Here is a 22,817-nt window from a genome sequence, read left to right on the forward strand (position 1 = left end):
CCTGTTGGTGTTATCTATTCATGAGAAACAGCACATTTAATCCAGCCTGGAATTGTAGGGAGGGCTTTGATGCCCTCACCTTGGGGTCACCTTCATTCAGAACTCATCTGTCTCCTCTGCCACAGATGGCAGAGTTGATGGAGACAAGAGGATGCAGATGAGAGACATTTCAGAGGTGGCCTTCACAGGGTGTGGGAGGGATTAGAGGGAGTGTGAAGGAGAGTCCAGCATGACTCCCAAGGCACTTGCTTAGGGATGGGACAGACGGTGGCATTGTTCTCGAGTCTTGGCACCTTTCATGCCTCCCATCTCCCTTTCCAAGACATGCCCATCTTGGTTTCTATCTCGTCTCATGCTGTATGAGTTCAGTCCCTTGAAGTCAAGAATCTTGACTCTGTTCCAGCCCCCACAGCATCTTTACCAATCCACTAAGCTGCCTTCTGTAGCCCTGGGCACTTGTGGGTTCCCAGAACAGAGGGTTTGGGGTTAAACAACTTGTGTGGGTATAAAGCGAGATCCTTGGTTCCTGATCAGCCTAGCAATCATCAGAGCCAACTGGCAATTTTGACACAAGATTCCCAGCCCTGAGACCAGGAGTCTTGGGTTTAAAAAGCTGTGAAAGGGTGTCCTGCACTGAGTTCAGGCCAGTAGGACCCACTTGTTATTCCTTTCTGCCTCCCCAGGTGCACCAAGGTAAGGCTGAAAAATCTCCCCATCATCCACTATCTGCCTGATGATCGAATTCTTGGGTATTTCTCTTTCCTACAGTTTGCCCCATCATGTTTGATGATGAGCTTCTGTAACTTCAGTGTATGTCAACTGTTATATTCCTTGAGTGCTTTGCAATAAAAATTGTTGACCCAAAAATGTGTTGTTCTCCTTTCATAGAGTAAAAGCCTGTTTGTTTTATTACATATTCAATTTTAAATGTTGCTTCTCTTTCATTTTCTTAGATTTGTGACAAAGAGTGGCACTACTATGTCATCAATGTGGAGTTTCCTGTGGTAACCTTATACATGGATGGAGCAACATATGAACCATACCTGGTGACCAATGACTGGCCCATTCATCCATCTCACATAGCCATGCAACTCACAGTCGGCGCTTGCTGGCAAGGTAATCCTAAGTGAAACCCTTTTCTCTGACCTGTTTGTGAATAGTTCTTGGAAGATAACTGGTAGAGAAAAAGGAAAAGCAAGTGGTGTGAGAATAGGCTAGAAAAATTACTACCCCTTACAAAAAAAATGCAAGACATATAAAAATGAGTATAAATCCACAAACTGAACGTATTGTATAATAACAAGCTTAAGGCCAGATTTTGATTTTAGATCAACATGAGCAGTTTCATGGTTGTCTCTGAGTTGCTAATGTATTTTATTGTTTTGAAGTCTTATTCATTTCCAAACTGGGGCTATACAGAGAAAAAAACTGAGTATAGAATCTTGTGTTCAAATTTCTGGTTGGCTCTGATGAGTGCTAGGCTGATCAGGAACCAAGGATCTCCCTTTATCCCCACACAAATTGTTTAAGCCCCAAACCCTCTATTCTGGGAACTCACAAATGCCCAGGGCTTGCCCAGGGCTGTGGAACACAGCTTGTCTACAAGCCATGAGGCCACAGAAAGCCACTCTCAAGGTCAGCTCAGCCCTTAGTGCCTTCCCTGGCATCTAAGGATAGAGGCCCTTTATGCCCTCCTGCTTGAAGGTGTCTGTCCCCTCCTCTCTTCCTGTGCTGTTGCCTCTCTCCTAATCCCCAAACCCAGGCTAATCTCCTCCTTGGGATCAGGAAACCCAGCTCTCCAAGCATGCCTGTGATCTTTCTGTCTCTCACTCAGGTCTGCTGGAGTCTTTGTTTCAGCTCCTTTAAGGGCTGGGTATGATCTGAAGTACCAGTAAGAGAGCAGAAGGAAATGAAAATGCTCCCCAAATAAGCAGATGAGTACTTTGAGATATGACACAACCTTGTGTTGATGGATTCTGTGAAAATTACCAAGATTTGTGACTTTGACTCTTCACCATGAGGGGCTGGGGATAGAGGTGGGCTATAGTATAATATGCCAGCCAGGCGCAGTGGCTCACACCTGTAATCCCAGCACTTTGGGAGGCCGAGGCGGATGGATCACGAGGTCAGGAGATTGAGACCATCCTGGCTAACACGGTGAAACCCTGTCTATTCTAAAAAATACAAAAAATTAGCTGGGAGCGGTGGCAGGCACCTGTAGTCCCAGCTACTTGGGAGGCTGAGGCAGGAGAATGGCGTGAACCCAGGAGGTGGAGCTTGCAGTGAACCCAGATAGCGCCACTGCACTCCAGCCTGGGAGACAGCGAGACTCCGTCTCAAAAAAAAAAAAAAAAAAAAAAAAAAAGAATATGCCTTCAGAAGACCAACTGACCCAGGACAGACACATGCCCCTGTAGGTTGGACAAAGTGAGTTCTGGGCAGCTCCATGTAAAAGAAGACGGAAAGGAGTGCATACAGTGCAGCCTGGAAGCACTAGAGATTCCAAACCCGGGAAGGAGATAAGGTATAAATGAGGCAAGAGAAAGTGTTTTTGAGCTGAGCCCACCTACTTGATGTCTCGCATGTGTCACATGATAGCAAAATGTTTATTAAATATTTTGGTAGAGCTTGGCAATGACAGTATCTTCAGTTGCAGGCTTCCCAGATTGCCAGCTAGACCGTGTCACCTGGCAAGAGTTCATGGAACTATTTAGTATAGCAGGGCAGTGCTCAGAGGTTGCACAGAAATCAGTAACACTGAACACAACTATGCTAGAGAAATAGCCCCCTGGTGTGGCTTAGTGCCCCAGCCACACACTCCAACCAGCCTGTGGGTGTTATGGAACACAGCCTGGATAATGCCCCTAAGAAAACACTGCCCTAATCATGTCCCCTTCCATGTTACCATGCTTCTACTCAAGAGCCCCTCAGAAACCACATTTGAATCCCTGTCACCCCAGTGTGCAATTACCAAGATTTGTGACTTTGACTCTTCACCATGAGGGGCTGGGGATAGAGGTGGGCTATAGTATAAGAATACGCCGGCCAGGCGCAGTGGCTCACACCTGTAATCCCAGCACTTTGGGAGGCCGAGGCATGTCCCCAGAGTGGGGAAGTAGCCCCACAAAATAAAGATTTTATAAGGAACTAAAATCAATAAGAATAAGCTAAGTTGCACTGCAATGACAAGCCCCAACTCTCAGTTCCTAAAATAATTCTCACTTCATATTTACGGAAAATCAGTGAGGGCTCTTTTCTGCCTTACCTGCAGTCAACAGACAGAGCAGCCACATTGCATGGCTGGATGGATACGTAGCAAGAGGAAAAGAAAACATGGCAAATCGTGCACAAACTCTTAAAGCTTCCACTTGCAAGTGATGCCAATCATTTTTATTCGTATTTTATTGGACAAAGCAAGTCAGAAGGCCACATCTAACTACATCAGGGCAGGAAACTGAAATCTATACTGTATCTAGGAGAAAAATTGAAAATATTGCATTAACATTGATGAACGCCACAGTCTGTCCACCAGGTCAACAAGTATTTTGTTTGGCTCTCTTTCCCACATGGAAAATACTCCCATCCTTCCTTAAATGGGACATGCCAAAATTCTCACTTCTTTCTGGTTCCAAGCTCAATGTCCAAGCTTTCTGAGTGATTCCTAGTGATCTCCTCATCAGGGTGAGATGCACAGAGGCCTATAGCAGGCCAAGATGTAGCTGCACTTGATGTGGAGACCTATATACTAATAGGACAAATTACTTTCCACCAATGCAACCACCATGCCCTCCCCACCAACACACACACACATTCATGCATCTACATATGTGCACATGCACACATACGATACAACAGTAGAATGGGGCAGACCAACCAGCAAACTCTTTCAGTAAGAGGGAGAAATACAGCAGTCTTTGGTCCATAGCAATTCTGAAATCCTTTGGGTCAGATGTTATAAGGACCCCTCCCTTAGGGTGGGAAATATTATTTGTGGCCCTTTATTCCATTCCCTGGAAGATGTTTCCTTCCTTAGTATCTTTCTAGGCCACATCTGAAGAGGACATTGTCACTCTATAAATAGTAGCTCTACTATTGTATCTCATTACAGTTTATTTAAAAGCCATTCCACAAAAGTGATCTCAAACAGGAAACCCAAGTATACATTGACTTTCAAAGAATGTAGTAGAAAGAATGATGACAAGGGTGTTCACCAAGTATTTTTGGTCCTTTTTCTAGATACATGCTAGGACTGATCTTCCTTAGAGTTAGGTGTGGTCATGGGACTTGCTTTGGCCAATTAACTGTGAGCAGAAGTGCCTTCTGTTGTTTCCTTGTGGAAACTTTAAAAGCTGGTATTGCAAGGAGGCCCTTTATACACATGGGGTGTTTATAGTTCTGAAAGAAAATGTTATCTGTCACAATTTGTAGATAAGGAAACTGAGGCTCAGAGATGAAGGAGTTTACCCAAAGTCACTCAGTTGAATATGCCCAACCTCAAGCCTTCAATACCTATGCTCTTTTCACTGTGTCTCACTGCCCTCTATTGCTAATTGGTCATTTTGCTTATGTAATTATGTTTGGAAAAAGGCAGGAGCTAATGTGTACTGATACAAATGCTACAAACTTTTCAACTCTGGAGACATATGACAACCCTGTAATAAATTTTTAAAAACACACAAGAATGCTGCATTCTCCTTGCTAATCTTTTATTTTGTAAAACCTAAGTGACCCACCAAGGAACAATAAAAGAGTTTCAGTTTTGGGGTTAAAAAAAAAAGTGATCTCAAATCAAACCCCAGCCTTGCCATCTAATAGCTGTATGGACACAGCAGTATCCTTAACTTCCTGGAGCTTGTATTTTATTTTTAATCTATGAAATAAGAGTAAGACCCACCTCACAGAATTCCTGTAGGGACTAGATGCTAGGCACATCTAGTATGCTTGCATGTTTTGCTTGAATGATTGTGTAAATTTTAGAACATCTCCCTGTCCTCCCCTCCACAACCTTCTCTGAGCCTCTCATCTAAGAACAACACTGCAGACAATCTGCAAGACCATAACATGCTCTAGCTTCTGTGGCCCTGGCTGGCTTTCCCATGGCTCCTTGCATGCACTGACTTTTTTCTCCTTCCTCAGGACCAACCCTCAAGTATTGACCCTGACCTCACAGGCTCACTGATGGTCAGGAAGGTAAACGAAGCTGGCAAATAGTCAGAGGACAGGTTTTGGAAGGTGGGGCTTGAGATGTAGGTAGGAACTCGATCATGCAGTGGTTTGGGCCATGGGAAGATTACAGCGGAAGAAAAGTGCTTAAGATCTTTAAAATTGGGCTTTATCAGAAGTCTCACAGGTCACCAGGAAGGTAAGGGAGGCAACACCGTATGCTGCGGCAGGGAAGTTTGGCGTACATGTATTCAGGGTTCCTTATCACTGGAATGTACATGAACCACAAGGAGTGGAATCTGGGAAAAGGAGATGAGACCAAACCCTGGGACAGCACACTGCTTTGTTAAAGACTTTGGATTCCCACAAATATTCACATCCTCCTTGAAGCCACATTTTTGTCTTGGATGAAAATATCAAAAGATCTTTCAATAAGACATGATGCTGGGAAATTAATGGCCTATGATGCAGCCCTTATCTCTGCATGCTTCTAAACCTTCTGAAGTCCACTTAGATACATAGTATAAGCTCTCTGTCTGAACCTCTAATTGCCTTTGGGCTTGCAGTTGTGGGGAGTGTTTCAGGTGCTTTTGAGGTTGGCAAGGGAACTAGCTCCCATTTGTGAAATTTCCAATGAGGCTTTAACAATGGGAATAGAAAATGGTTTGATAGCAGCTGCTTGTTGGGATCTCCTGGGAACTGGCTCTAGCACTGTGGCTGGACAATGTTCTGCAGCCCCAATTAGACAACTCGTCCTATTAGCCAATTTGAAAGCCAAAATAATCACTGAAACTTCATTTCCATTAGTATTTATTCTAGCAATTAAAAAAAAATGAGACTTCATTTACACTTAAGAAATGTTACCAGAAAAGCCTAGAGCATGTGGCATCTCTTGATTGTAGGGAAAGGCTTGTACAGTCGGGATGAACCTAGCATCACAAAAGAGGTCCCCTTCCTCTGTGTAGCTGTGGCTAATGCACATCCCCTTGCTATGATTTCTGTGTCCAGGATGACACAGAACTCTCAGGATGGAGTCAGACCCTCTCCCATGGCTGAGCTCACCCAGTGCTGAGTCAGCTGCTCCTGGCTTTAGGCAAATACCAGGTTCCTTATTTCTCTATGGGTCACAAGGGAAAAGATCATTTAAAAGACTAAATTAATTTGTCCTTTTCCTCAGATTTCCTAATTATCACATTTCTTTTTTTTTTTTTTTGAGACAGAGTCTTGCTTTGTCGCCCAAGCTGGAGTGCAGTGGTGCGATCTCGGCTCACTGCAAGCTCCGCCTCCCTGGTTCACACCATTCTCCTGCCTCAGCCTCCAAGTAGCTGGGACTACAGGCACCCGCCACCACCACGCCCGGCTAATTTTTTGTATTTTTAGTAGAGACAGGGTTTCACCATGTTAGCCAGATCCGCCTGCCTTGGCCTCCCAAAGTGCTGGGATTACAGGCGGGAGCCACCGTGCCCGGCCATTTCTAAGAACAAAAATTCAAGTTCTATTCATAAACAGTAAAAATTGTATACTCACATCTGCCTCAATCCTGGACCTCTAAACTGGGCCTGATCACCCGGGTACTATAACCCAGCTGTGCAAGGGAGTGAGTCAGGTAGGTTGCCGGTTGTACCAGACCAGTGCCTTAAAGATGCTGCAGCATGGGGAGGTCCGGGGCATCTCTCCCCATGCCACGACCAGAGCAACTCTGTTTTACTTATTTTGTGTTAGCCGTTAATGAAATGGCTAAGCATGTTTGAAGAACTACAGTTCTAGGCACTTTCTCACAAAGCTGCCACCCTGCTCCTTGCCTGATCCTCATCTATTCTTGGTGAGCTCATCTCAGGGTAGGCTACCTGTGACTCCACTCTAGTGATTGCCTCAGCCCCTGTCTCTGCCAGGGGACTCTCCTCCAGTGTCGTGGGCTGTGACCTTCCTAGAGTGTCCAGTCTTGCCTACTCCTACTATGATACCTCCCTCTAGTCTTAGATAAGGAAGCCTTTCTACTCTGGATCCTGGTCTTGCTGAATCCTACCCTCTACTTAACAAATAAGGCAGCAGGATGTAGAGAAGCTGTTTCTAAATATTAGAGCCTGTAAAGAGACAGATGCAGAATCCTCATCGTGGCTTTTGGGAGAAGCCGAAGCAAAGAATAGGAACGATCAAAAATGGATAAGAAGGCAGAAATAACCCCTGAGAGTTGCGGTAACGTATGATTCGTGGGTATAGGGAAATTGGAGCCTCATGTGGTCCTGAGATCATGTGGCTGCACATTTTCAGGTCATTTTTTTCTGCCAGACAATAGCATTAGTACAGACGCTTGGAGTGCATGCCTTCATTTAATAAGCTTGGTCTAATTTAGTACAAACTTCTCTTAATAAAGTCTGCGTTGAAATTATACTGAATCCCTAGTGTGTCTGCCGCTGGAAGAAAGAGGCACATGCTAGCATAGCCTGCCTTACATTCAGGTCACATTTTCCAAGGAGTTCTTCATGAAGCTCCAGTCCTACAGGATACCCTTTCACAAAGAGGCCAAGGTCAAGTTGGGGAAACAGGCTAAGCCATTCCCAAACCACCATATTTGAGAGTCACAGTGCATGTTCACTTATTAAAGGCTCTCAAAAGCACTCCAGTAAAGCAATGTGTTTGACTTTGATTCAAGTTCCTCAATCTCATGCAGCCATAGAACTCACTCTGTGAAACATCTTTATTGGAGTTACTAATGCAGTTCTTCCCTATTAGGTCAAGAGTTTGCAAGGGGCAAGGGCTAGCCACTCTGAGAGATCCTCTCCTCTGCTTTCAACTTCAGGATCTATAGAAGGCTGATAATGTTTGTTAAATTATAACCTATTCTTGAGGCTATTTTGACAAAGGTATGTGGCTCATGTTCTGGCACACACAGAGGTAACTAAAAAGATGTCTCCTAACATTGTCTATATTAAAAATCAAGAAAAAATTGTTTTAGGTCCTAGAGTCAATTGACATGGCGGCACATCTGGTTTGAAGATGATACAGATCAAAATCAAGTTTAAAGTTCAGTGAATCATATCTGGAAACAGTATCACTGTTTCCTACTGCTGCTTATTTGCTCTAGGTCTTTGAAGTCAGAATCTTCCTTTCTCAGGCCCTTAGTTCCTTCACGTGAAAAACAAAACAACCTTCTGGATGATAAATGAAAGCCCTTCCAACTCCATGAATTTGGGTTCTCAACCCCAGAGAGCTGACATTTGTAGTCATCGCTAAGTTGTATGTTTCGTTCACTGTAATGCTATATAAATATGTGCTGGAAAGCCTGCAGAGGTGGATTCATAAAAATGAAAGGGTTGAGAAAGCCTGCTGGGAGTGTGCCATGGCCAGCCATGATGACAGATCATCTGTCCCCACAAGCCACCTGCAGCCTACAGCTGTGTGAGCATCCCCCGGGATTGTGTGGACAGAGTTTTAAAGCTGTATTTCTAGGGGTTTGTTACACACTTCACTTAGTCTTTGCATTCCGTAGGTATCTACATCACTGAAATGAGGAAATGAGAGAAAGCAAGATTTCAGATGGTCTCGTTATTTGCATTGCTTAAAATTGACACCCATGCATCCATGACATTGTGTTCATCAAGGGGCATCCCCAGGAACCAGCCATACACAGAGCAGCATCCAACCCCAGCAAGAGGATACATGGCCCCCAGTCCTCTCCATGAGTTTCTCAGATTAAATAGCCATGGGAATGGCAACTGGAAAGACCAGCAGGATCCTGAACACACTTTGAACAGGAAGAGACTTAGCATGTTCACACTACATAGATGCGTGCATATTTTTACCTCAAAATATACTTAGAAGAGAGTGGACATACTGGTTCAAAAGCTGTATTATCGTGTGTGAGCATGATAAAAGGAATCTGGGGGAATGAGTGTGTAGCTCTTCATTCCTGATGCAAACTCCGACTCAGAATAAGACAGGCTACCTTAAATTGTGTTCGCTAAATACAACTTTTTTAAGACTACCATGTATTCCAGCAACCTTGACACCAGTTTCTGGGAGTTGCTGCTGAAGCCATTCTGCATCCACAGAGCCCAGTATAATCGAACATTTTCCCCCAGCACTGAGTCAGTCCTAACCCACCCCCCTCTAAGAAATTCCCAATTGAGCCTTCCCAGCCACATCTCATTGTCTGGCATGTAGGCCAAAGGCTTGGGAGCAAGCAACACCTGAGTTTGAATCTTGGCTTCACTCGTTTCTGGTTACATGGCTTTGGTCAAATTATCTAACTTTGAAAACCTCATCTATAAAAGTTTTAAGTGCGGCAGATAAGAATCTCAATGCACAAATTTAAGAATTGTCTTTTTCACATCCAGCCTGGTTTCAGTTCAAGCCCCCAGTCCACCTGAGGGAGATTTAACCGCTGCTAATTTACATTTCTTCAGTTTCTGTAGGGTGCTGGCTGATTGCAGGGAGATTTGTATAGTGCTAGAGTTTTCAGCAGGGCCTCCAGGAACCTTTCCATGCATTGTGGAAATTGTGCCCACCTGTTTTGATTCTCAGTCACTAATGGTCTGTCAGAACTGGCAGCTGTCTTGGGATCGCCTTACTTAGGGACACACAAATATTTCTGCTGCTTCTCATTCTTCCTCTGTAGGAACATCCATGGTCCATCTGTCCAGCTGTACCAGGCCAGCATTCCTTGCTGGCATCACACACACCCCTGCCAGGGCTCAGTCCAGGAAGCAGGCTTCAGGTGTCTCCGCTCTGTACCTCGGATGTCTTATCTGCTTCCCTGCCACAGCCACACCCACCCCCATGTCTGGGGTTTCCTTTATGACTCTGCGGGGAGGCCAGATTCTCTTCTTCTGTTTCCCCAAAGGTTAATCTATACCCAGATCTCCTCCACCCTCCTCATGGTTTAGGCTTCTGGAAACCACACCAAGCAGAGACTCAGCTCCAGGCCCCTTCTACTCTTCTCTCTGCCATGACCCTCCCTGTGACAATGAGCTCAAAGCCAGGCTGTATTTAGATGGAAGGTAAGGTAGAAGAAACAAGTAGGGAAAAAGTAAAAGGACAGAAGCTAAGACTTCAAACATACTATCCCTCTGCTTAAGGATTAAATAAAATAGCATGTGAAAGAACTTGTCGTGTTTCAAGGGCCTAACAAATGATGGTTATTTTTTTCCCTCTTACCTGTTGGACACATTGCCTATATCAATTGTTTGAAATGAATCATATCCTGCCTTAGAATATCTATCATACTGGCAATTTACTCATATTTTTATTTTATTTTCGGTGTCTATATGTTATTCTCTCAAATAAAGTAAGCTCCTGAAGACCATGGTTCACATCTTAAATTAACTGAATCTAACAGAAGACTAGTCATACAGAAAATGCTTTAAAAATGGGTGCAGATCTAGCATCAGAAATCCAAAATCATATTTGCAAACATTTAAGGAACATTCTTTATGGAAAAAATGAGGTTATTTTAAGATTATTCATAAGCATGTTTATGTCTAATTGTTAACCAACAGAGAAGTCACGTGGCCTTATGCAGACACCCTAGATATTCAAAGGAAAGATTTTTTCAATGCATCTTTTATTTTTTTAAAATCCTGCATCACAACCACCCAAGTGGAAATGTATTTCAAATTTTATACTGGCCTGCTATTGAAAAATGCTCATTGAATCAATTTCCTGGAGCCTTGTCACTGATAAATAGAGTACATCACACATCTGATATTCTTGAGTCAAAAATATAGAACATGAGTGTATTTTGCTGAGAGAAGATGGCTTGTAGGAAACTGTCTTAGCATTCAAGACAGCACAAAGTTTGGCCTTTCAGGCTAAAGCTGCTGAGTGATCAGTTGAAGAGGGCTACAGGATAGATCCTAATGGGCTTTCTCAGTCTCATTCTAGGCCTGGTTGCCTGGCACCACCAGGAAACCTCGGCTGGTCCTGTGCATGGATGGATGTATTCACACTATAGGAACATATACTTTACCACTTCCTACCGGTGGGCTTTTGGTCACTGACTTCCCCTCTCTAAGCCTAAATTTGTTCATCTATCACTATAGAATGAGTATCTACCTCCCAGCAGTTTTATGAAGATTCCATGAGATGATGAATGATGAGGATGTCACATGGTATGGGGTACATATTGTATGCCCAGTAAATGATAGTAGTTGTTGTTGGATTTGCTGTTCCAAGGAGGAGGAGGCTAAGAAGAGATCACCAACTGGATGCCCTGGAGAGGGACAGCTCCACTATTCCCACACAGCTCACACCCTCTGCCTGCAGATCAACAGAGATGCCCCTTTGCTGGGACAGGAACATGCTAATGGCTTGAAGGAGCACTTTATGCATGGGGGCACTGAGGATTTAAATCAGAAGACCCCAGTTAGCGTCCCCATAGCCATGGGCCATGTCAACTAATTCCTCAAAGCCAAATCTGTGTAGAGCTTTTTGTAAACTGAGCACATCAAAAGAAACTTACCCTTTATTTTCAAAGTGAAGATGCTTTGGGTGGCAAGTAACAACACTGTTGGTCAAAATGGCTCAAACTATAAAGATGGATGAGTGGCACTCCAGGCTGAGAACGTCCCAAGGCAGAGCAAGGAGCAGGGCAGCTCACGCTCTGCTCTTCCCTGCTGGGGCTCTCCTGGCACTGCCCTTCTCCATGCAGGGCCTTGATCATCACCAGTCTGCTGGCAAGATAGCTGCAGCAGCCGGCCTCCCATCTTCCCAGAACTGAGTCCAGGAAAGAGAGCAAGAGTTTGTTCCAGAAACTTTCAGAAGAGGAAAAATGGAAGCTTTTTATACAGAGGTTGACAATTAATTTATTTCACGATACTGGCCTCAATTTGTTCTCATGATTCTTCTGAATCAATTCCTGTGGCTTATTGAATGCCAGGTGATGGCTTCATCCTGGGTCCCAGGTCCACCCCTCAATCAATAGCGGGTGCAGTAGGGATGGAATAATCTAATTAGCTTGAACTAAAGAGAGTCTGTCTCTGGAACTCAAGTCAATACCCTAAACTTTAGGGCTGCCTTTGCAAGAAGGAAGGAGTGAGATGGATATTGGAAAGACAACCAGTGCCCACCACTCTGCTGATATTCAACTCACCATCTCCTTCAATTCAAGCAAACAATTACAAAACGTCTGCTATGTGCCAGGCATGGTGCAAGATGCCAGGAAATTGCAAGATGCACGGTGTTGTTGACAGGAATAAATGAGCCGACTTATGCAAAGTGCCTATTGCAGCACTCAGCCCCTAACACTTGCTCAGTATTATCTTCATTGAAATGAATAATGCATGAGTGATCCCTGCCATCCAGGAGGGAAAGACTCAAACTAATAAATTATAACAGTGTGCACAGAGTGACAAGAGTAAGCCTGCAGGTGGCACAAAGGATAGAGATCACAAGAGGAGGGCGCAAGAGGCCCAACCCCACAAGAAGCTATAGCCCAGTGGTTCTTAACCTTGACTTCACATTCGATTCACCTGAGAAGCTTTTAAAACTCCCCATACCAATTAAGTCAGAATCCCTTGGGGATGTGACCCAGCACCAGGCATCAGGTTGTCTTTTTTAAGGGTCTCCAAATGATTAAAATGTGTAGCCAAGTCTAAAAACCACCATATTTTAGGCTACTGAGGACATAAACACCTACATGCAAACCATTAGCTAACAATGCCAGGTTGTGAGGGGTATGTTAAAATGAACGTTCCAAGGCTCAGGGTGGGGAGGGGGCAGGCTCCAGGCAGGGACAGGGTATGCAGGGAAGGGGACTCAGGGATAAAGGGAGACACATGGTGGGCAGAGGGGGATCATGGAGGGTTTCCATGAGCATCAGGAAACAGGAGGCTTACGGGGTCTTGAAGACCTGTGAGATTTGCCTAATCTAAGCTATTTAGGGGTGGTGTCTCAGTGTAAAGAGGAATGGGTTTAAGCAAAGACATATGGGCAGACGTGGAAGGTTTATGGATCTAGATTCAAACAGGAGAGAGAGAACTGTAATTTCAACAGAAAAAAATCTTTTTAAAAATTATAAATATGGGGATTGGAGTAACATAGGATTAGTGGGTAAGAACTCTAAAGAGAACTCTAAAGAAAATAGGAATAAAATATGTAAGGAGCATCCAACTACCCTCAGGGCTGAAGTAGAGCACCCCAGAAAAAGCCAGCCCACTCCCAAGCTGAGGTCTAGACTTGGTTGGCACCACGTAACTTGAAGAATAGCAGAGAAGTTGCAGGGGTGTCGTGTGTTGGAAATCTGGCCTGTAGGGAGCCAGAGAAGACTTTCACAGAAGGTGTCTCACAGGAGCACACTCTGTTAGCAACTGCTGGCAGCAAAGAGGGCTGGGGAAGCTGCTGGCCAGGTGTTGCAAGAGCCAGGCATTGGGGAAGCTGAAGGAGCCGCCAAGAGAGCCCAGGAGAACCTGGAGGCAAAATCCAGAAGTGTGTCCTAGGAGTAAATAGAGGCCCAGAGAGCTTATGAAACCTTCCCAGGAAACTAGCAAAGTTAGATTTCAACCCAGGCCCATCTTTTCTCTGTGTTGTTCTTCTGTGAACAAATAGTAGTACAAGATCCAGGCTGGGAAGGTTGCTCAGAGATGGAAGGAGCCTGTGCTCAGTAAAGTCAGTGAGGAAGGTCTCCTAGGGGAGGCGAGGCTTCAAATGGACCTCAGAGATCCGATTTGGAAAAACAGGGAGAAAAGAGGAGGGAGTGGATTCCAAGCTGGCATTGCAACACAAGCACTTGGAACACTTGCCCACGGGTAAAAGCGGACCTGAGCTCCCACAGGACTCAGCACAACCAGGAGGGAGTATGACTGAAAACAGAAAGCAGGCAATGAGAAGAAAGCCAAAGACAGAAGCACAGGAATCAGGGAAGTCCTCTTATGTCAAAGGCCTTGAATTTAAGCACATGTGAAATCAACACATTGTGAGAAAGCCAGAGCTCATAAATGCAGCATTTCTAGTACTCTTCAGTCACATGCCAAGCTCTCAGTGGAATGTAGGGAAGCAAACGCCAGCTTTGAGTTCAGACCAGAACTAGAGCTCCAGCTCCAGTGTTTAGCTCTATGTCCTGGGGCAAGTACCTTAACGTTTTTGAGTCTCAGGGCTCTGCACCCGCCAGGTGAAAACAATGCCACCACATCCTTGCAGGCTTATTCAGATGAAGTCCCTGGCAGAGAGACTGGCACAAGGCAGACCTGGAGTTTAATCAATGACAGCTCCCTTCTCCCTATTTTCACTCACTAGAGCCCTCCAGTCTCCTAAGACAGTGTGCCCTTGAAAATAACCTTTAAAATTCAGAAATGCCAGGATTCCTAAATCTGATGCTGCCAGGGAATGCCAGGGTATTAGCAGCATATAACTTCTTACTGAGATTCTGGCTACTGTGTTCATCACTCAGAAGGAAAAGCTCAGGTTCAGGGAAGAGTCAAGGTGTCTTCGGCTGCGTGGCCAAGTGGTGCCTTGAGGTGCTATTTGCTGCCCAATCTCCACAGGGCAAATGACGCTGTTTGTTTTTTCAGGAGGAGAAGTCACCAAACCGCGGTTTGCTCAGTTCTTTCATGGAAGCCTGGCCAGTCTCACTATCCGCCCTGGCAAAATGGAAAGCCAGAAGGTGATCTCCTGCCTGCAGGCCTGCAAGGAAGGGCTGGATATTAATTCCTTGGAAAGCCTTGGCCAAGGAATAAAGGTAAGGCAGGAGCTGGCATCACCCCCAACAAGACAGTGATTCACGATGCGCAGCCTGCTCAGTGCCAGCATGCGCCGGGAAATGGAGCGCGTGCTGGAACGTTACACAGAAATGAGTCCATGGCAAAGGTGCGGCCACGAGATGGGGGGTCCGGGGGGAGATTTGTAACCATGACTTCCACAATGGACTTCCGCTGCCATCTTCTGAAACTCCTAGATCAAGCCCTTGTGTATAGTCAGTCCACTACACAAAAGCAGGCACATGTTCAATATCCACCTGGTTGTATTTCATTTGTGCATTAGTTGACTGCTCTGTTGTTTATTTGGCTAAAGGAACTGAAGGATGCAAGGAAGCATTTCAAAAGCCTAAAAAGTAAACAAAAACTTAGGACCTTGTAAAATACAAATTAAAAAGGAAAGTGAAAAGCTGGCTGGGGTAGAATTAGAAAGCAGGTATGGAGGTCATTCTGTCTTACATTGTTGCTTCAAGGCCCAAGAAACATGGGCCGGCGTGGTGGCTCATGGCTCACACCTGTAATCCCAGCACTTTGGGAGGCTGAGGCAGGTGGATCACAAAGTCAGGAGTTCGAGACCAGCCTGACCAACATGGTGAAACCTCATCTGTACTAAAAATACAAAAATTAGCCAGGCGTGGTGGCATGCACCTGTAATCCCAGGAGGTGGAGGTTGCAGTGAGCCAAGATTGCACCACTGCACTCGAGCCTGGGCAATAGAGCGAGACTCTGTCATTAAAAAAAAAGAAGAAAAAAAAAACATGAACAGTTCATGATTTGTATTGTTTATACAAAACAATTTTTTTGCATGATTTGTATTGTTTATGCAAAATAGAAATATTCAAGTGATCTCAGAGAAGCAAAGCTTCTTCTGACTAAAGCTTCTGTCATTCTCTCATTTGAGAGAAGCTCCTCCTGATGGGGGCAGGGAGGGATGTGACTGACTATGGCCTCAGCAAGCACCCCGACAGCCAGGGTCACTTTCTAACCTCACCTGGACTTTCAGAGCGAGCACATGTTGGTGCCGGCCCACGAGGTCCTGAATAAAGAGCAGAGCCAGTATCACTATAGCTCCCACTCAATCATAGTGGACCCCAGTGTGAAAAGACAGTCCCTTGGCCTCCTCTGGAAGTTGGAACAGACCAGCCCATGCCTCCTGGAGCACAGGACAGCCCCATGAAGCCCCAGCAGCTGTGAGGATTTCTGTCCTTGGTCATTTCTCCAGAGAATGTGACAAAAGCAGAGGTTTCTCAGCTGGCCTAACATCCCTGACCCAGCACTGCCCATGGGCAGCTCTGCCCTGCCCTGGGCCTGCCTCTCCTGGACAGGGAGTCACCACTCCAACAGAAATTTCCAGATCAGTAGCCTACTGCTAGTCACACTCTGGTGCTGGGTACCCTTGGAAAAGCTGGTGGTCTGAGAATATTCTTTAAATTGCAGCCACTTCCATAATCATTCCATGGACATGCTAGTATTCTGTTATAGGCTGGGTTCTGAGATGTGAAAAGAAATGGCCTGAGGAACTCTGTGACCCAAGCAGACATTTGTAATCCAGTCGATGACTACTACAATGATTATGAACACTAACATTTACTGAGGGTCTCCCAAGTGCCAGACACTATTTGTTCTAAACGTTTTATGGGTATTGATTCCCAGAACACTCTCATGACAAAGGTACCGTAAATACTCCCATTTTGTACATGAGGAATGAAAGACTGAAGGAGGTGGGAACTTGCGTAAGATCCCAGAGTTAGTGATGAGTAGATTCAGTCCCACTCCAGAGATCCAGAACCTTGGAGAATGGCAGTCCGGGAAGGCTCCTTGGATGAGGAAATGAGGCCTGAGTAGAATGTTTAAGAATAGGTAGGAACCAGCTAGCAAAAAGGCAGGGGTGGAGAGGGGATGGGAAAGAGGGAAGTCATTCCAGGCAGATCCAAAAGTGTGAGTGATGAGAGAGGGCTGAGGAATAGCACAGTATTCACTAGAACTTCAACAAAGCCAGTGTTATGAGTCCCAAACTGAAAGAAGAAAAAGGTGGAAGGTGCCAGAGAGGTAGGCAGAGGCCACATCAGAGGCCACCTATTAACCATGTTTAGGTGTTTATGTTTTTTTTGTTGTTGTTGTTGTTGTTTTCTGTCAACAATGGGGAGCCACTGAAGGCTCAGGCAAGGGAGCATGATCTCAGCATATGTGGGGTTTAGGATGGAGACTGGGGAAGATGGGAGGAGTAAAAAGTCATGGCAAGGCAAGATTGACTTTCCAGAACAACATTTAGCATGGATTAGATACACATAGTTGCTCTCAATAGCTAATCACTTGTCATTGGCACAAGCTCAAAAGACCATCTCATATGGGAAAGGCCAGTCTTGACGTACTGTTTGTGTTGCTTCCTTAGAGTTTTGTCAACCCAGTGACAAAAGACCATCTCATATGGGAAAGGCCAGTCTTGACGTACTGTTGGTGTTGCTTCCTTAGAGTTTTGTCAACCCAGTGATGCAAAAATCTATCCTCCTAGTGTCTTCTCTTTTTCTGATTCTAAATTTACTCTTTGCATCTGCGTAGATCTTCTCTGCTCTGAACTGTTCCAGGCAGGCACAGTTTCAGGGTACTGGGCACCGTAGAGCAAAAACACAAAGATGCTGGGCTCAAAAGTCATGCCTTTTTAAAATTATAAATTTAAGAACCATAGCAATTTCTACAGAGTTGTCATAGCCTATGAAAAGAAGAGGTGCTAAAATAAGTGGCACAAAAAACTGTGGGGACTGAGGAGGCTAATCTGACTTTTCAAGATACTCCCCGTTTATAACCAAGTCACTGCAAATGATCCTCTTCCATTCCTAGGGCGTGGCTGGTAAGAACTAGAGCACCGTTTGAGAAGTTAATAAGATGCCCAATTTACAGAGCACCCACTGGGGGCTATTTTATGTTCATTATCCCTACTTCTCACAACAAATTAAATACTATGACCCCATTTCAAAACTAAGGGGACTGGGGCTCAGGGATTTGTCCAAAATCAGTTCATGCTCTTTCCTCCATACCAGCAACTCAGATTAGAAGACATTCTTGCAAATCATTAAAACAAATGTCCTTCCTTTCCTGCCTCCCTTTACCCCTCATGTCATTTCTGAATAATGACTATTATTTTATTTGCCAGTTACTGCCCTCCTCCCACCTCTCTGGCTGGTCGAGGGAAGTGAGGCCCTTTTGTGATTAAGGAAATTCTCTGTCTGCTCACAGGGACCAGCCCATGTTTCTTGCTTTACCTGTCTTCTGAATCATACCTATTTATGAATATTTCTCCAGCATGTCTAGAGTCCTAAAATGGTTTAGTGGCTGCTGTATTGTATCCATACAAGATACTGTGGAATCACCACATTCCTGAGTAATACTCTGTTCTGATTTACATAGCACAACCCCTGCCAATTTGTCATCTCCATCATGTGGAAGAGTGGGAAAGAGCAAGAACTTCAGAACTAGACACTCCTAGGTTCAGATCACTGCAGGAGGAAAAAGGTTGAAGGTGCCAGAGAGTTAGGCAGAGGCCACATCAGAGGCTACCTAGTAATCATGTTTAAATGTTTATGTCTTTTTCTGTCAACTGATTATTTATTACCTGGGTTACCTTGGGCAAGACACGTTAATCCTTTAAGCCCAAATCTCTTGTGTATAAAATATTATTTATCTTGTAGTGATGTTGTAAGAATTTAATTATATATCTAAATATACATTTATCTATATATACTATATATTTTGTATATTTAAATATATATTATATATTTTAGTATATATATAATATATCCTAGCAAACCTAATAGACTCTTAACAAATCACAGTTCCCTTTTGTGACAGAAGAACTTCTAAAGTGGCAAATCTTCATCTGGCCCCACTCACAGAAATGGTTCAGCTGAATCTGTAAGTCAGAAAAATCAGAGTCCAAATTTTGACTCTGTTATTTACTTAATATGGACTATGGGCAGGCAGGTGTCAGAGGTAGCAGCAGGGTTCCTGTCAGGTCATAGCCAGCCTGCTGTCAAGGATCAGGCCAGAGCTTTGATCAGGGACTTCCCTGATGGTCCAGCCTGCTGGGGTGCTAGAGATGCCAGTCAAACCTCTAAGAAAAGCCCCTAATAAGAAGACCATTCTGTAAGGGCTGTCTAGCACCTTCTTGGCTCAGCGAAGGGCTATAGTCACTGCACAGATACCCAAGGGCGAGTGAGCAATGTCACCCTTTGCTGGGGCCCCTAGCACGCCACCATCTCCTGCCCTGGTACAGATGCAAGTACAAACAGGTCCCCTGTTCAATCAGACACCCACTCACAGAGCTGGGAATACCACAGTTAAAAAAAAAAAAAACACCCAAAACCTGCTCTGGAGGTTTTATTGACCCTGCAAGAACTATGCTGCTGGCTAGGCCAGTGCCCACCTTCATGATCTGTGGCAGATCTCCCAATGCTGTGGCACAGACCAAGGTATTAACTGGAGATCCAACACACTCTCTCTCCTGGTCTCTCTCCATGTGGCTGCAGAGGGATTGTGCCCTCTGCTGACTGCCACAGGATACTGTTTATCCGTCCCTCTAGAAGAACCTCTTGATTTTCCTATGCAGCCCTCATGTGAGGCTCAGAGGCCAGCCTCCACTGCAGACCTGTCATCTACCTCATGCTTTTCATGTGCTAGACCCTGCAGTGATGGTGAGGAAGTCAGTAGCCCCTGCCCTTGAGGTGCTCACCATCTGCTGGAGGATGCAGACAGATGGATACACAGATAGTAACAGCACAAGACTGCTACAGGAGGATGGTGCAGGGGACGAGGCTGGAGAAGAGGGGCAGAAAAACCTTTTAAAACATAGATGGCATTTGTAGAACAAGGACCTTGAGTCTTCTCAAATCTGAAACTGATGACTTGCGAATACTTCAGAACTAATCATGACTCACTAGCGTGAGGCAGCTCCAGGGATAAGCACTCTAAGCTGGTGAAGCCTTCCAGGCAAGAGAGATGCCAACTCAGACACTGACTATGGCATCAACCATGCATATGCCTGGGGGCTCCAGGATCTAGCACCAGAGAGCGGTGCTCATGGCCAGATGTCAGGCTCAGAGAGACAGCGCTCCGCAGGACTTGGAAGGACAGAAGAGAATTGTGTCATAAGGACACAAGAGCAGTGAAGGCTGGGGCACAAAGACTCAGTGCTGGCATAATTACAATAGTAAGAATGATCATCCAAACTATCATATATTTAAAATCTTGTAAGTGCTAGAAACTATATATATATATATATATATATATATAATTTCATTTAAGACCCACACAAGTAGATATTAATTTCACCATTATTTAAATGAGGAAATGAAGTCTCAGAGGGGAAAGGAAATACTCCAAAGTGGTACTTTGTACTAGAACTGGAATTTACAGTCCACAAAGTCCATGCTCTTTTAAAGATGCCTTATGACCTTGGGGAAGTGAGAATCAGGCCTGGGAAGTGCTAAATTTTCCCAAACAGGCTAAGCTGTTACAGTTGCATATGATCCCCAAACCTCAAGCCTCACTGGCTTAACATGACAAGTTTAGTTTTCTCGTATACTCAGCTAGGGAGGTGGGGTGGGGTTTCTGCATAGAATGCTGCAAGCCACTGAAGTGGAGGAAAAAAAGAGGCTCGAGCATCTTACAGGGTTTTTCACTGCCTCAGCTCAGAAGTGTGACACCTCACTTCCTCTCCTGCCCATTGGCCAGAGGTAGTCATGTGACTCTGGCCACCTGTGGCACAAGGTGGCTGAGAAGTGTAGCCTCCACAGTGCCCAGGAAGGAAAGGAGAACAGGGTTTGGTGAGTACTGATAATGACTCCCACAGAGCTTCACTAAAAAGACAAAAGAAAGAAGTCCCTTTGGGGAGTGACAGGAGATGACAGTGAGTACAATGTAGGCTGGAGACCCTTCACTCATTCATCTTACAGGGTCTTTTAGAACACTAAGGCTAAGTTCTGGGATTCAGGGATAAGAGGCTCATTCAGAGGTAAGAGGATACAATCTCTGTGCTCATGGGCTACTGTCCACTGTACTATATAGTGGTGTTACCATTTTGTAAGTGCTATAGGAGAAAGGCACCAAAGCCCAGTGGGAACCAAAATGAGAGAAGCTGGGAGGCCTTATGAGTAGGTAACAATGAAACACTCGTGATGATTGAAGGTGACAAAGATTGAGCTATCAATCCTATTGGCTAGGGGACACCATGCAAGGGATTTAGGTGGTTCAGTGTCACCAGTAGTGCTCATGAGACATCCAACTCCTGTTTGAGTCCAGACACAGAACAGAACACCCTTATAAAGACATTCAAGTCAGATCAGGGAAAAGTTAATATACATTTTTCCTTAAACCTATGAAAAGATATACTCAGCTCCTCATACCAAGAAAAATACACATTAAAACTACACTAAGATGGCATTTATCATTTATCAGATTGGTAAAAGTCCTGACATCTGATGGCATACTGTGTTGCTAAGGAACTGAGAGAAGCTGCATTCATTCCCTGGTGGAAGGAGTATGCATTGATATAATCTCTAGCAATGGAGAAGTTGGCAGCATTTATCCAAGTTAAAAGTGCATATACTCTTTGACCTAGCAATTTCACTTGTAGTGATGTATCCTACAGATGTGTTTGCACAAGATTATTTATTCTAACATTGTCAGTAAAAGTTTAGAAATAACCCAAATGTCCATATTAGGAAACTGGTTTTAAAGATTACAGTTTATCTATACAATGGAATACTTATACAGCTACTAAAAAAGAATAAGGAAGCTTGTCATGTATTGATACAGAAAAAGCTCCAAGATATGAGCCAAGTAAAAAAATAAAGTGTGATACATTATGTAATGAGATAGTTTTGATATAAGAAAGAAGAAAAATGGAAATCTATATTCACTGATTATATATTTATAAGAAGGAGTATAACTGTCAGGATAAGCTAAGTTATACTACAGTAACAAATTATTTAATACTAAGTGGCTTATACAACAACATTTTATTTATTGCTCATGCTTCATGTCCATTATAGATTGGCTGCAGCTCTGATCCATACCTCCCTCACTGTGAGATGCAAGCTGATGGACCAGCCCCTAATGGAATGTTGCCAGTTTCATGGCAGAGAGAAAGGGATGTTGAAAACCATGAACTGGTTATTAAATCTTCCATAGGGTATGAATCAAACAATATTTCTGCCCACATTTAGCTGACCAAGCAAGTAACATGACCACTGCTGAGTGCAACAGGGCAAAAATGTATATCCTGCAGGGAAGGGTACTATAAGTCATATGATCAAGCTTATTAACAATAGGGCAGACATGTATAAGTCTCTCATGGGAGGGGAAGCAACTAATTGTGAACAATAATGCAATTTACCACTAAGAAACTAACATAATAATGAGTACTTGTGGGATGTGACTGTGGAAACTGAGTGGATGGGAGATAGAAATAAGATAGCTACTTTTCACCTAGCACATGTGTACATTTGAATCATGTGAATATATTAACTATTCAAAAGAGTAAATAATTTTAAGTTAGGTAGCTACTTAAAAAAGATCCATGTCTCCCTTTCCTGTGCCATGAGCATTCAATATATAATCTGAATTCACAGATATGTTTCTGATATTTTATCGATAGCATTTCCTAATAATTCTTGCTCAGAAGTGTGTCAAAGTCAGTAATTCAGGGCAGTACAAAGGCAGTTTTCCCTGCCTCATTCCAAGAAGAGTAACTGCTGTGGGGACATGGAGAGGGCAAGAGTCTATGTCCAGCTTGAGTACCCACGTGACTCAGTGGGGAGAATCGCCACTACATGGCCTTTAGCAAGTGTGGCATACCAGGGACTTGGGATGAAATGGATAGATAACAGGGCTGCTGGCAGATGTGTAAGCAGCAGGTGAGTGCAACTCATGGGAAACCAGTGTGTAGCCCTCGAAAAGCAAGACAAAAAA

General features: G+C 44.3%; 1 protein-coding gene across 13 annotated transcripts in view; it reads left to right on the forward strand.

The window, feature by feature from the left end:
• Positions 1 to 22,817, forward strand: part of LOC105469966 (calsyntenin 2) — a 643,989-nt gene that overhangs the window by 609,348 nt on the left and 11,824 nt on the right. For all 13 annotated transcript variants that reach the window (XM_011721615.3, XM_024789187.2, XM_011721617.3 and 10 more), the window contains 2 exons: positions 954 to 1,116; positions 14,670 to 14,836. In XM_011721615.3, coding sequence (XP_011719917.1) covers positions 954 to 1,116; positions 14,670 to 14,836 — 330 coding nt within the window. The remainder of the gene's footprint in view (positions 1 to 953; positions 1,117 to 14,669; positions 14,837 to 22,817) is intronic.

The sequence above is a fragment of the Macaca nemestrina genome, chromosome 2 (genome assembly GCF_043159975.1).
Source record: "Macaca nemestrina isolate mMacNem1 chromosome 2, mMacNem.hap1, whole genome shotgun sequence".
In the NCBI taxonomy this organism is placed as follows: Eukaryota; Metazoa; Chordata; class Mammalia; order Primates; family Cercopithecidae; genus Macaca; species Macaca nemestrina.